General features: G+C 50.4%; 1 protein-coding gene across 8 annotated transcripts in view; it reads left to right on the top strand.

Moving 5' to 3' along the window:
• The window catches only part of LOC105189470 (RNA binding protein fox-1 homolog 2), a 183,867-nt gene that overhangs the window by 59,179 nt on the left and 109,872 nt on the right, over positions 1 to 14,816 (top strand). For 7 of the 8 annotated variants that reach the window (XM_025296638.1, XM_025296633.1, XM_025296631.1 and 4 more), the window contains exons 2-3: positions 482 to 769; positions 14,340 to 14,606. In XM_025296638.1, the coding sequence (XP_025152423.1) occupies positions 482 to 769; positions 14,340 to 14,606 (555 nt within the window). The remainder of the gene's footprint in view (positions 1 to 481; positions 770 to 14,339; positions 14,607 to 14,816) is intronic. The other variant, XM_025296639.1, reaches the window with a different exon arrangement.

The following is a 14,816-nucleotide window of genomic DNA, read 5'->3' as shown; positions in this document are numbered from 1 at the left end:
AGAGAGAGAGAGAGAGAGAGAGAGAGAGAGTAAGAAGGGAGAGAAAGAAAGAGGGAAAGAAGAGCGAGCAAATGTTGATGAAGGTTAATAGAGTTCGCACGACATTAATTTCCCGTTTTTCATCTCTCCTCGTACTTGAATCCTCCGACTAGTAGATCCATCAATAGAAAAAGAAAAAGGCCGAGAGGAGGAGAGAAGGAGAGAGAGAGCACATATGCTATGCTGCCTCACTGGAAAATTCCATCTCCGGCCAACGAAGCGGAAACAAATGTCCGAATCCCGCCAATTAATTATTACTTGGCTCGCTGCAATTAACGTGTCGTTTGCGCGATCTTCCCGAGCGGCCGATAACGAGGCAAGAAGCTCCCGCGTGACGGATACACTTCGCTCGTTCGCGGCAAGATTTCTGCTCACACGACAAAGTAACATCCAAGCCGGAAACATCAAAGTGCTCACGTGGAAACATATCGTATCGTTTCAGCACATGGTGCAGACGGGGATGGCTGCGCCCTACGGTGGGGGTGTCTTCCCGCCGCCGGTGAACGGGGTCGCGGGTGTTGTGGGGGCGGCAGGAGCGGCCGGTGACGTCAAGCCACCGCCGCCGGTGCAGGTAAAGGAGGACAACGCCGGGGCGCCTCAACAGCCACCACCTAGCGGGCCCCAGGTTCCACCCACAGCGGGTGCACCGCATCCCTCCGCCTCCGGCGCACCGACCGCGGCCAGTTTCAGTCCGCCGCCACCTCCGAATGGAGTCGATCAACAGGCCATCGTGAGTATCAGAGAATCTTGGTTAACACGTCGCTTAACGCGCGACGCGCGAATCCTCCTCACTCATCTCACATGGAACTTTCTTCTCAGCTTGCTTGAATGTCGATTGCGTCACACAAAATGCTCTTCCATCGCTCTAATGAGATGCTTTATGCGTGGGACAACTTTTTCGTAACAGCGGTATTCAATTTTTCTTTTTTTATGCACTTGTAACTTGGTTGAAACAGATAGATTTATCCAATCAATCATCAATAATTTGTCATCAGGGTGAGAGATATGTGAAACAAATTTTCACAATTGCTCGACATCGAGAAAAATAGCACGTGTCTCCTCCTACGCGATTTTTCGGGATTCTCAGGATCAATTGTCGCGGTGTGATAAGTCATCAGACAGGATTATCCACTTCGAACGATACTTCGAACGCGTACTTAATAGAACGGTAAAATGGAAGAAACGCCTAGATTCGCAAGAGGAGCGTTTCGTATAAAAGCGGGATTGGAGTGTCCTCGTAGGATCACAGTCCCGTCTTTTCCGCATGAACACGATGTAATACGTCCCGCGGCAGCAGCGACTGGTCGTGCTGGTCGCGTTATATCGATCGTTTGCTAGCCGGTGTATCGAAACCGCAAGCGAGAGCCCGTTACAGAGACATTGAGGGAACGAGGAAGGAGGAACGAGGGAGTCGGTGCTTTTTCGGATGTTACCGTCGTCCGTGACAATGCGAAATTGCGCGTCGCGCGTTCCCGAAGTGGCCCCGCGCGAGCACGCGTCCCTTCGAAATCCCGTAACACTCTGCGCCACTGGAGGAAAACCAAACTCCCTCTTCCTCGTGCCGCATGTCTGTCTGTCTCGTACCTGCTCCTGTTTCACACCGCAAACAGCAGGGAAGAACAAAAGAAGGAAGAGGAGGAGAAGGAGGAACGAACGGTCGTCGTTGTCGTCGTCGTCGTCGTTGCCGTGTCACGTAGCGTGATCGCGCGGTCAATGATTCCGGACACGTATGAATGGCCAGGAACGACGTTCGCCACATTGGCGACCAGAGTGAATTCCACGAAGTTGAATCTCCACCTTGTAATTCATAACGGTACGCGCGCGCGCGCGCGCGATGAACGACAAGGGTTATTCATTCGCGAAATAAAAAATGTCTTCCTCCCCCCTCCACCCTCCGCACTTGAACAGCATGCAGGGTGGCGCTGGACACGCACGCGGCATTCTCTGATGTCTCTCACCGCCGACTTGGAAGTTTGATCCGCGCGAGATTGGCGACGTACTTGATCGAAATAGTAGTAATAAAACGTACGAAAGTAATTGGAATGTTAAACTAGAACGAAGAAAGTTGATAACGGTAATAATATGGATGAAAATGTGTGCTAATTCGCGACAATTGGTTAATTTTATCCCGGAACACGAGTCGCACGGAAAAATTGATCGCAGTTGAATTAACCGAGTTTCCGTTCAACGCTCGGGCGATCGCGTGTCGGGAAACATGAATGAGCGCATTTGAGCGACCGAGAATCTTGTACACTGCGCGTGTCTGTTACTTTTGCTGAACGCGCTGTTTTATATGTTCGTTTCGATGACAAAGGACACGTTAATTTGTTATCGAATCTTTCAAGCGATGACGTTTCTCGGCGGAACGCGAGTACTCGCGCTGGCGCACAACATGCGCCATGTAATACCTTCGCTAGATCGTTATATATATATATATATATATATATATACATATACCCGGGAGATGTTCTCGGATACATCTCTCGCGTCGTTCGTCCCACATAACGACCCCACGTTACAGTTGGCAAGATGTAATCATTCCCCCCCTCTCTCTCTCTCTCTCTCTCTCTCTCTCTCTCTCTCTCTCTCTCTCTCTCTTTTTCACGGACACGTACGGACTGATCCCGAAAATGGCGATTATGGCTCGCGCGAGAGACGATTTACCGCGCAATCGAATTAACGAGATCCCTTGATTCCGGACGATTTTCGAGCGGGTTAATTCCGGGGACACGGTAATTTCATCATCCCGTTGCTCCCGAAGCTGTAAAGCTATATATGCGCTTTTAAATTTAATCCCTCGTTAGCGAACGTAATCGATGTCGCGCGATCTAATTGGGAGAGAGGCGGACATTACTATAGAGAGAGAGAGAGAGAGAGAGAGAGAGAGAGAGAGAGAGAGAGAGAGAGAGAGAGAGAGAGAGAGAGAGAGAGAGAGAGAGAGAGAGAGAGACGCTGGTGAATCGCGCGCAGAGCTGAAGCGGACCTAGCTTGCGTAAGGCTCTTAACGATCCTTTCTTTCGCCCCGTGGTTTGCTTCGCGATTCTAACCGCTATTCATTTCGTCGCATTACTCCGTCGTCAGAGTATAGCCGCGCACGACCCTACTTAACTTTCCCCCGTCCTACGGATTATTAACTGCGCTTTCTCGCATCAGCCTCGGGTCCGATTCTATGCGCGCGATTTGCCGCCGCGCGACCTGCATCCGAAACGAGCGGCCAGTCTTTTGAAAACGATCACGGACTTGTATTTCTACTGAGGCGCTCCTTGAATTCTCAACGAGCCTTTTTTGTCCGGCGTGACGCACGGTCGTGACCTCCGCAGGTTGAGCTAAAACGATCGCGGCGTGAAAACGTTATCTCCGTCGCGCGGGACTCGTATTAGTCGCAATTTTATGAAGAGTATTACGAGTATATTTATCGATTAAACCGCGCTTCGACGTTTTCGAAGTTTCGTCATCACTTTGTCGTGGTTAAACTGCCTCTGACTGTTAAAATGTAATTAAAGCACTCGCTTCTCTCTCTCTCTCTCTCTCTCTCTCTCTCTCTCTCTCTCTCTCTCTCTCTCTCTCTCTCTCTCTGTCTATAATAATATTACATATATTATATTTTGTCTCTCATCCGTTATTTTTCCGCTCTAAAATTTTGCCGGAACGTACGATATATTATCCATCTATCCATCAAATATTTATTTAGCGGGGAACAAAAAATCTTCGATAGAAGAAATTCAGGAGGAGTTTAAAGTCCCCTTTTTTAGATCCGCTTCCCAGAAAGATATCGCCATTATTCGTAACGTCTCCTTTCAGAGCAAATTGTCAGGCGTTGACGTTTCAAGGTGGAACTCGGCTGCTCGCGTTGGCGCACAACGTGCACCGTCGTATTCCCGTCCGAACAATCTCATGAAATATTCTCAGATAAATTTCCCGTGACATGTGCAACGTCAGTTCGAGAAGCGGAGAATCGCTTGAATCGCGAATTTCAATGCGAGGGCGAGACGTCGAAAAAGAGTTCCGGGCTGACGCGTTGTCCCCTCGCCTGTTCCCAGATTAATTCACTCGAAACTCGCGTACGCTGTCTCTCTCTCTCTCTCTCTCTCTCTCTCTCTCTCTCTCTCTCGCTCTCTCTCTCTCTCTCTTTCTGCCTTTCTCTCGTTCGCATCGACGATGCGCGGAAACTCGAAGCTACAATGCATTTTCGCCGTCTCTTCGATTCATTAGCATCGGCGACACCGCGAGCAGAGATTCCACGTTTCGTGATTTACGACCACCGGTATGAAACGCGTATGAACGAATGAACGAACGAACGAACGAACGAACGAACGAACAAACGAACGAGCGAGTGAGAATAACGACGATCGCGTTAATGCTAGATAAATATCTGGAAAGGTCGTCGGGCGACAGTACACGACGACGATGATAATTGATTTCGTGCCCAGCCGCGCGAGACTCCGAATGCGAAAGCACCTTGGCGCCGCTCGCGAGCGATACCGTATGCATAACGAATGCGCGCGGCGAAAGTAGCGCTTGCACATCCCGTGCGATTCATCATCGACAATGACGCCGGTCAAATGGGATCTCTCCCATTCGCCCCGTTCGTTCTCTCTACCTTTCTCTTCATCATCCTCTTCCTCTGTCTCTCGTTCTCTCGCTCGAGAACGATTCCTCGCGCTCAACCGCGCGTGTTTTCGCCCGCGAACGGAGTTGCGATTCCAGTTGGTTTGCCGCGCCGTCGAGCCAGCCGTGTCGAGGAGAACGCGATACGGGAGAGAATCGCGGCGCACATGAACGAGACGAATTATCAGTTTTGCGGCGATTTTGAATTATATCCGAGTCCGATATATTTAACGGTTAAACAATCTGCATGTTCTCGAGTCACCTCGCGCGGCGATTGCTCTCGTCGCTTGCGAACGATCACGATATTCCGCGCTCTCTCGCGATAGTGAGAGAGTAACTGGAATTACCGTAAATCCGAGCGCGAGTTCACCGTGGCAGAGTTAAACTCGCGCGTGCAGTTGCCAAAATTCACGAATAATAACCGCCCTGTTTCTCCACCAGTCGCAAAGAGAGGAAGGCGGGAGGAGAGAGGGAGAGGGAGGGAGAGAGAGAGAGAGAGAGAGAGAGAGAGAGAGAGAGAGAGAGAGAGAGAGAGAGAGAAAAGTTTCGCAACTAAAACATCGGCTTATATGAATGAGATATCACACAGGTCTCCTATCTCTTCATTTTTTCCCTTTCTCTTTTTTGGGATAGATAGATTTTTTGGGCCGCGTTCGCGCCAAATTGACGGTCGGAGACTCACAACGAGATTCCAACGAGACCAAAAGCAATGATTACGTCACACTCGAAACTCGTCGAAAAGACGAAGAAGTCGTCGACGCGCCGCTTTTGCGGAGAATTTCAGCGATGGCTCCGAAATCGAATTCCGTCGGAGCAGCCTCAGCTGCTCGACGTCGATCGACGTCGAAGATTCTTCATTTCGTTACGAGCGCCGCTATTTTGCGAATCAAGATCGTGAATTGCGAATTCGAGCGTAATGTCGTTTAATCGTAGCACGACGACAGCTCTGTGCTCTCAGTGCCCGAGAGAGAAAGAGAGGTGAGGGGAGAAAGAGAGAGAGAGAGAGAGAGAGAGAGAGAGAGAGAGAGAGAGAGAGAGAGAGAGAGAGCTCTCGGGTTCGGCACGGTCGTGTTCGATTAAACGCCGAGCAAGACTGACGATCGCTGCCGGACACGGCCACGCGGAGCGCGAACAATTCGCGAACAATGTCGCGGTTCCGGTCGCGGCTGCTTTGTCTCGCGTTGCGTTTGGTCAATTAACCTGGTCCGAGCTCTCTTGGTCATCGAGTCGAAAAGCGCCGGCCGCGCGCGCATAGTTCTCTCCGTGTCGGCTCGGCCGACCAGCCGACTTCACGCACGTGAGATCACCTGGGACGCGCGAATCTGCCATGCATTTCCTCCTCCTCCTCCTCCTCCTCCACTCCCTCCTCTGTTCCAGCGCGCTTCCTCCGCCGCTTCTGCCTTTCCCCGGCAGTGGTTCCATTGCGAACGGATGGCGGAGCAATTGTGTTGCCAGCACCGATGCGACGCCGACGCGGCGAACACGTATATTATATTATGCGGAATTACGGAACGTTATGTACGAGAGGAGGGAGAAGGGATGGAAACGGGAAGGGGAAGGGGGAGAAAGGGGAATCGAGCGACATACGCTCGCCTGGTTTGCCACGGGCGGATTTCTGACTCGGTTAAATCGCAACCATGATTTCACGCGCGGTCCAACGCCGCGAGCTTTGACGCGAAATTAGGGGAGCGAGAAGTTGTCGTTGGGGCGGCAATTATTTGCCGCCTGTCTTTTCCATTCAGCGGTTGCGTTAATTCCTTTTCTTCTCACATTTCTCACATCTCGCGGTAGCTGTCTACCGCACCTGTCTATATCCACCGTATCTCGTCACCACACATGACTAATGGACCCGTTGTACTTTTACGTCATTTTAAGTTGAAAATCACTTTCGATCCCTTTCACAATTGAAATAAATTCACCCCCGAGGAGGTTAGGTTGACGTGTGAATAACTCAAGTGAACAATACGCGATGCGCATAAACGAGACGCCGCGAGAAACGACGAGAATTACGCTACGCTCGACGACTCGCGCGACTCGCATTAATTGCGCCCTAATGCGACGCTGAAGTCACGGCTGAAGAATCGGCGATTCTCGCAAGTCGCGCGGAGGCTGGGGGATCATGCTTCGCTGACCGAGAGAGCGTTCTCTCGCGACGACTCTCTTTATAATAATTACGCCGGTGTGTCGTAATATCCTGGCTACGCCGACGACGGTATGTACAGCGCGCGACGTTATAGCGCACGTAGCGCTCATATGTTCTCCGCGCGCATAGTCGTGCGTGCGTGCGTGCATGCGTGCGTGCGTGCGTGCGCGCGTGCGTGCATTTCTAGTTATCTGGCTGCATACAGACGCGCTCAACGGGGCGCGCTCGCTCGAGTTTCCCGGCATGACGTGAAATGTCGTTGTCCTCTTCTCTCCGTTCTCTCTCTCTCTCTCTCTCTCTCCCTCTCTCTCTCCCTCTTCTCTTTCATCTCTCGAGTTAACTCGCACAGGGCGGACGACCCTCGTTTTAACAATCCGCCGACGACGTCGTCATCGCTCTCGTCTGCATAGTTCCGCGTGGAAATCTCGAGCGTCGCATAAGAAACGCGCGCGACACACCGATGTTTCTTTCGCGTCATCGTTTAATCGCGGTCCCCAACGTCGCGAAAGCGTCCCGCGACGACGACGATTCCGCTTCGTTATTTCAAAGTTGGCTCGCTCTCGCTCTTGGCGGGATCGAGTCGGAGGAGACTTTCGTCTGTTAATTAATTCTCCGCAGCGCTCCGAATATGAAACGCACTTTTTCGCTCATTATCATAATTGCATTATGTAATAATTATAATTACAATCTGGGTCGTAAGGCAAACTTTTCCATGAGCGCATTTTAAAGTAACGAAGCGCAAGATCCTCCTCCCTCCTCTCTCTCTCTCTCTCTCTCTCTCTCTCCCTCCCTCCCTCCCTCCCTATCTCTCTCGCTCTCTCTTTTCCTGCCTTTCCGTGCGCGCGCGCACTACTGGAATTTAATTCATGGGGAGGAAGCGCTCCTCAAAATCCCTCGATCGCTCACAACTCGAAAGTTACTTGTCTCTTCGTCATTTTTCAATAAGGAAGATAAGAAAAGCAGGCGACGTCGATTTAGTACGAGGATCCGTCCTCCATTCCTCCTATTGCCCCTCTGTCCGTCCGTCGGCGCTCTTTGTGCGTTCCAAAGCGTCGTGAAAAAAAAAAAGGAAGGAAGAAAAAGAAAACCAGAGTTTCTTCGGCTCTACGTGCTTTTTTTCCTGCTCACTGAAAGCGTCCGCGGCATTCAGCGGCGTTCGTTAGTCGCGAAAAGTCGAGAGGCCGCTTTGCCGGTACTCGAATACGCTGAAGAGAGGAGAGAGAGAGAGAGAGAGAGAGAGCTCCGAGCTATTCGTCGAGCTCGCCGGCGCGAAACTTCGCAATATGCACGCTCCGAACGAACGAAAATTTCCCGTCGCGCTCTCACTCTCCTCTTTTTCTTCGACAACAACCCGCCGTTAATGAATATCAAGTTGCGGCCGCCGGTTTGAAACTTTATGAAAATCGTCAAGTAGCGGCGAATTGCCGGTCGCTCGACGTCGCCTTCCTCGTCCTTGTCGTCGCCGTCGCCGTCGCCGTCGCCGTCGTCGCGCCGACGGTATATTCCGAGGAAAACGCCCGCGCGCCATCAGTCCGTCGCGTTGCTTTATTGTTTTCCGTCACGTTGCACGAAAGGATCACGCGCCGTAATGCGGCCTCTTTTGTGGTGGTAAACGCTTTTCTTGATAACTCTTTGATTACTTAAGTTTCTCTCTTCCCCCCCCCCCCTCTTTCTCTCTTCGCTCGCGAGAGATTGAAACTTTGCGAAACTCGAAAATTACCAAGATATTACTACAACTCGTCATCGACTTTTCGACTCTCTTTCTCTCCCCTCTCTTTCTCTCTCCGTCACGCGCCTCAACTTTAAACTACGAAATACTTGAATCGCTGAAGAACGATTACCTTCGAATTTATAGAGCATCTTTGTCACTTTCGCGTCCCGTGCTGTAAAGGAATGATCCGGGCGATATTGTTTCTCTCTCCTAAACGAAAAAATTGACGAGTCTTCGAAAGATATATTTCCCCGCGATGCTTCGGAATAAAGCAACTTCGTAACCGATCGTCTCTCTCTCTCTCTCTCTCTCTCCCTCCCTCTCTCTCTCTCCCTCCCTCTCTCTCTCTCTCCCTCCCTCTCTCTCTCTCTTCGAAACACTTTGGGGATATTTTGCAAAGACCATTCGAAAAACACTTCGCGTCAGACACGAGACGACGCGGCAATCGCGCGCGAACGACGGATTCTCCTTTCTTGAGTCGCCAAACTTCACAGCCCCTGCGTGATCGATTAATCTCCGAGAGAGAGAGAGGACTCAATTCCGCCGAGGACGAGGAGAACGCGTCAGCCACTTGTTCGCTACGCTACGCGCGTGCGCGGGAGCAAAATATAAGAGATATAATTTTCGCAAATTGATGACGGCGGTATTTTTTCCCCGAGACGACACGCGTCACTCCATTTATTTCTCCGCGAATCTTTTTGTCGATCCTTTAAGGCGAACCACGGCACGGCACGGCCGAGGACCGCGCGCGGAGGCCGGCAGAAGTAAAAGGGCAAACAAATGGCTCGGAGTTTTGGGGCGAACGGCTATAAATCCTTGCCACGGTAGCGACACGTCTCTATTATTCATGCCAGACTAAAAGCTTCTCGAACTGTACAGAATCCGCGAACGTTGCCGGCCTGATGACATTATCCGTCTTCCGCGGTTTGCATCATTTGTCGGATTTATCTCGCGCAACTCCTCGCGTGTGAGCGCGCTCGCGCGCGGTGATTTAACGCGCGCATCTGATCCGCACTAAATTCGCATCGCGTACGAAGAGTACGCGCGTCGTGCCGCACGTGGATAATACACGATACACGAGACGGATGACCGCGCGACGGAGCTCGCTCGCGAGATTCTCTCGATCGCCTAGCTGAGACGAGAAGATCATTCACACGAGAAGCGCGAGAAGCGGAAGAGAGACACATTCTCTCCCGATGGCTTTTATTAATGGATTTATCCAATGGAGCAATTATCAACACATGTCGTCGACCTTCCGAGAAATAAGCGCTGATTAACGTATGTATAAAACGGTCGCGGTCGACAACAGCGCGGCGATTGAACAGTCGTTCTCGAACAGAGGTGATCTCTGAAGACAGAGCTAGCTGGGATAACAGCGTGTGCTGATTCTGTTCTGACGGATGGAGAAATGCGCTCTGTGCGAAATCTATCGCGTTTCATCGCGACGCGCTCGTTACGGCCCGCGCAAATACCGTCCAAGTCGTGGGAAGAATAATGAGCGGCGCAGCCGCCGAATACCGGACCGGCAATATCCGCCAAGTCGATGGGGGGGGGGGAGAGGAGAGATATGCCGACGCGATTCCGATTATTTCGCGCAACGGGTGTCGTCCGTCAAATCGGAGTAATTTCGCCAAATTGGAACGACTGCGTGCGCGCTCTTCCGCGATCGCAAAACGGCAGAGAGAAAGAGAGGAGCACAGAGCCGCGAGGTGTCTTTCTCCTTCTCTCTTTTCTCTCTCTCTCTCTCTCTCTCTCCCGTTTGGGGCACGTCGTGAGAAATACCTGGGAAAGCATGGCAATTTATATCTTTTCTCCTTTCCGACGACCCCAATTCGTGTGACCGCTGGACGGGGGTCGATCGATAAAAAAATTTCCATCCGCGCGATAGCTTGCGTATTAATTATCAGATTAATTCGAGGAGTGACAAGACTAATTGCAAAGACAATCGGATTGAACATTTTAGAAACCTCCGATTTCCGTTCCGACGCAAGTATTATTATGAAATCAGCAAATTTGCACAAATTGGATTCTATCGTTTCCCAGAAACTGGATGCGTCGATAATAACGAACGACAATTCACGAATGACAATTGTAGGGGAGTTGCTAAATGACTGAAAGGGAAACGGCGACGCGCGGAAAAAGGGACACGGAAAGAAGAAGTAACGAAAGAACGGTGAGAGAGAGAGAGAGAGAGAGAGGAGACGCGGAGCGAGGAGCGAAATTGTCGAAATTTCGCCGCGAGTAATCATCACTTTCGCGAGATGAAGCAGGAGGTAGACGGTATGTATGAGACGTAGGAAGGGAAGAGTGGCGGGGGTGCGTTAAAGAAGGGATGCATGGACTACGTCTGACGGTTTACGTCCGCGCGTTGGCTCATTCTGCTTTCCACCCCGTTATAAATTTCCGCCCCGCTCCCTCCTGGTCACGAGGGCCGAGCCGCACGCTTTGCTCGCCGTTTTTGCGCATGTAGATTGGGACGATGTTGAGGGAAGAAAAAATAAGAGCAAGAAAGAAGAAAGGAAAGGAAGTGGAAGAAAAAAGTTTCAATCTCCCGCGAAACAAGCTCTCGCCGACGTCGTAAAAATTCACCCGGGCAGCATATTGACGTTCCCCCGTCGTCGCGGTCTATAATCTGCTCGCATCGCACGCGGCGAAATAATTCACCGAGCGGCAGTTCGCGAACCGGCACACACAATTTCGCGCGCAAAAATTAACAATCGGCCGCAAAAAGGCTGGCGCTTACCTACACAGCGAGGAAGGGGCAGTTGTGTATTCTCGATAGAAACGAGTAACCGTTTAACTGAGTAATTCGCGCGTTACCGGTGAGATAATTATTGTTATCGCATCCGCGTACAACAATTCCGCCAGATGGGAACGCGAATCTCTCGCGCGCGATTGTGAATTTAATCGAATTCAATATGAAACGCCGATGAGAGCGACGTGTAATCTCGCTGCGAATGAGTTTCCGCGAGAATCGCGTGCCGAAATTAATTCGCGCGTCACGCGCACAAACTTCACGCGATGATCCCCTTCACGTTTTCTACCGACGCTCGCATTGCTCCGTAATGTTGTCACAGCTGGAAACTATATAAATTGTGCTCGAAGCTCTTAATTTCCGCGAGGCACATTATATTCAAATCACAAAATTTCAAAGTGCTAATATTTGTGAACATTTGTCAACTACACGAACGTCTGAATATCTGTGAAGCATGTACGACTGAAAAGAAATTGGTTCTATTTAGAGTCTCGGCTATCCGAATTTTTCAAAGTACTACTATACCTCGATTATTATATTATAACCCGAGTAATGCCGCGCTAATATTCCGCGTTTTACTACTTTTTTAGTCAAGTCACAGCTTGAATCGCTATCAAGAAAAAAAAACCCTTCCGCGAATGGATGGAAAGAGAAATTTACTTGTCGAACGTACGTTGCGGAATTTATCGAGAAAGAAAACAGCCTTTCTGCCAGTTATCGTTCGCCTGCCTCGAGAAATGGTCACGCCCTTTACGTTCTTTCTCCCCTTGTCTCTTTTATTTCGTCGAGCTAATCGCGCACATTCGCGCATAGAAAGCAGATCACCACCGAAAATAACGAAACCTTCGTATGTGCGGCGCGTCCGGCCGCGCACGGCGTGCATTCACTTTGCGCGGCCGGCCAGTAGCTGCGACCGCGATAAGGTCGGCCGTTCGGCCGACCACTTTCAGATATTACCACTCGCCGTTTCCGCGGCGAATTCTGCCGGCGCGATCATGCCGTGCCCCCCCGCCCCCGTTTGTATGAACACGGCGGGATCTCGCACGTACATTGTAAATCATCGTTTACAGCCCGGCCACGAGATTGGGTAGACTTTTTGGAGCTTGCTGATAATTCGCTGGTATCTTAGACGCGCGTCGATTGCGCCGCGCAACGCGAAATGGAAGAGATTTGTCTCGCGAAGGACGTGTTATGGCGGCCGCGTGGACTCGCCCATTTTCCATCGAAAAACGGGAGATCTCTTCTGCTCGTCGGTTTCGTCGATTAGAACGCGCAAGTTTGTAAAGTCTCTCCGTGCTCTTGCGACACACGCACACAGAGAGAGAGAGAGAGAGAGAGAGAGAGAGAGAGAGAGAAGGAGAGAAAACACTCGCGTCGCTGTGTAATTTATCGTTTACGACGTTGAATTATTAACGCGCAACTACTGACATTGATTTACCATTTCATCGGTACATCAATCGCCAGCGACCACGCAGCAACGCAATTCACATTATACATTCAGGGTGTTCGTCAGCACCTGAGAAAAAGCCTGGGAGAAATCTCGAGAAATCCGCTGCGGATTGTTTTCGATTTTCGATCGGGGAAAAAGCACGCGCACTCGAAAACAACGTAATGGTCTCGGGTTCTCTCCACCGAGGAAACACGATCGATCGCTTCTGGGAAGTTGTGTGTGTTTCGCGTATTTGTCATTATAATTGCGCCATAAATCAATCACAGTCGGCAAAATCATTGTTGCAACAAACGTCGCTGTACAATGCCGACGACAATAACCTGATGCGCATTTTACCACTATTACTTTCTTGTTAAAAAAAAAGAATGAAATGAAATGAGAAAAGAAACAAATGTGCGTATTGTCGTGGGAATGACGATAATCCGAGCGAGATTAACTACATGGGTTTCTCTCGCTGTTTGCAACGTTAATTACTTCCCGTTTCGCCGAAAACACTTTCGTCGCGACGTCGTTACATCGGGGCTTCGTGTCGCATACGCGCGCGCGCGCGCGCGAATTAACGTCCCTGTGGATATTTTCTAGGGGAAAATATCAAGTCCGCCCATAACGCGACGAATCTCTTTCCATCTGGCGCTAATTATACGGCGCGCGCGCGTGTTGTACGCTGCAAATGAAGCAATGCCTCATCGTGCCGCGGAAACGCAGTCATTATTACACTTCCCGTCAGTTCCGCGCGCTGTCGTCGTTGCGTATTACGTCGACGTATACATTACGACAGCCAAGGTATCGCGAACCAAAGTTTGCAGTCTACATCGACCGAGTTGTTTGCACCATTTATTAACCCTGACAGTGCGCGACGATCCCTACTACGCGCGTCGTCTCCTTTTTATCAATCTACTTGCTCTCGTAAACATCGTCGTCGTCGTCATCGTCGCGCATCAATTACTTTGCACGCTTATCGCTTATCTTCTTAACCCGACGATGCTCGGTCGTCTTACGGTAAATTTACCGAAACACTCGCGCCGTCAATCCCCGCCGTATTCTTACTGTCGTTTACCGTCTAACGTTGCGACGCGATTACATATAAATCTGCATCCCGAAGGAAGAAAGAGAACCTCGTTAGAGGAAGGAAGGAAGGAAGGAAGGAAGGAAGGAAAGAAAGAAAGAAAGAAAGAAAGAACGAAGAAGCAGAGTCTTTAGAATTTGCAAAACATTTTAGGTCTTAGAATTTCCTCACGAGCGTTTTGAGATCTGAAAATTGCGCCAGCCCGTACCGTAAATCTCGTGTTATCACTAAAGTATCTGTTATACGAATGAAACATCATTTTTATACAAACTCCACGATGTGTGCGCTTCTACAAACGAAATAAACGAAGAAACGAATATTGTTTCTCTCTCTCCCAAAGCTACGCTTACAAACTTATAAATATAATAATTATGATAATTTTCCAGCTTACAGTATTGTATGAGCATTACCTCGCATTCTCCGGCCGCATTTAACGTGTGCGTTTAAATGTGTCACCGTGGAAGATGACACGCGAAAGAGAGAAAGAGTGAGAGTGTGTGTGAGAGAGAGATAGACAGAGAGAGAGAGAGCTCACTAAAATGTCCATTTGTTGTTTTCTGTCGACAGTCGGAGGTGTTTCAAGCTGCGGTGGCGGCTGCGGCAGCGGCACACGCGAATGGCGGCGGCCAGCAACCGGCGCCAGCGACGGGTGCTGGCAATGAGGCGAGCCCTGAAGGCGGCGTGGAGGCTACCACGTTAGTACCTGTCACCTCAGGTGCGACAACGCCAGCGACAGCGACACAGGGCACCGACCTCAAAGGTCAACCAAAGCGCTTGCACGTCAGCAACATACCCTTCCGTTTCCGAGACCCTGACCTCAGGGCGATGTTCGGGGTGAGTATATCTCTGACCTCCCTTTCGTTATTTCCGCGCTCATTGTTTACCTGCCGCTCGTCGCATCGGCGACGATTGCGCTCGCGTTTCATCCTCCGATTATAACGTTGGAAAGGCAAACAAAGTGCGCTTTCTCGCTGTCCAGTGCATTTTTCTCCTATCGATTTCCCCTCCGGTGTGTGTATCGCGAGTCGGTCGAAGTCGCAAAAC

This window comes from Harpegnathos saltator, unplaced genomic scaffold (assembly GCF_003227715.2).
Source record: "Harpegnathos saltator strain DR-91 unplaced genomic scaffold, Hsal_v8.6 scaffold15, whole genome shotgun sequence".
Taxonomy (NCBI): domain Eukaryota; kingdom Metazoa; phylum Arthropoda; class Insecta; order Hymenoptera; family Formicidae; genus Harpegnathos; species Harpegnathos saltator.
The sequence above is the reverse complement of the archived record's forward strand: the minus strand, read 5'-3'. Positions and strand labels throughout refer to the sequence as shown.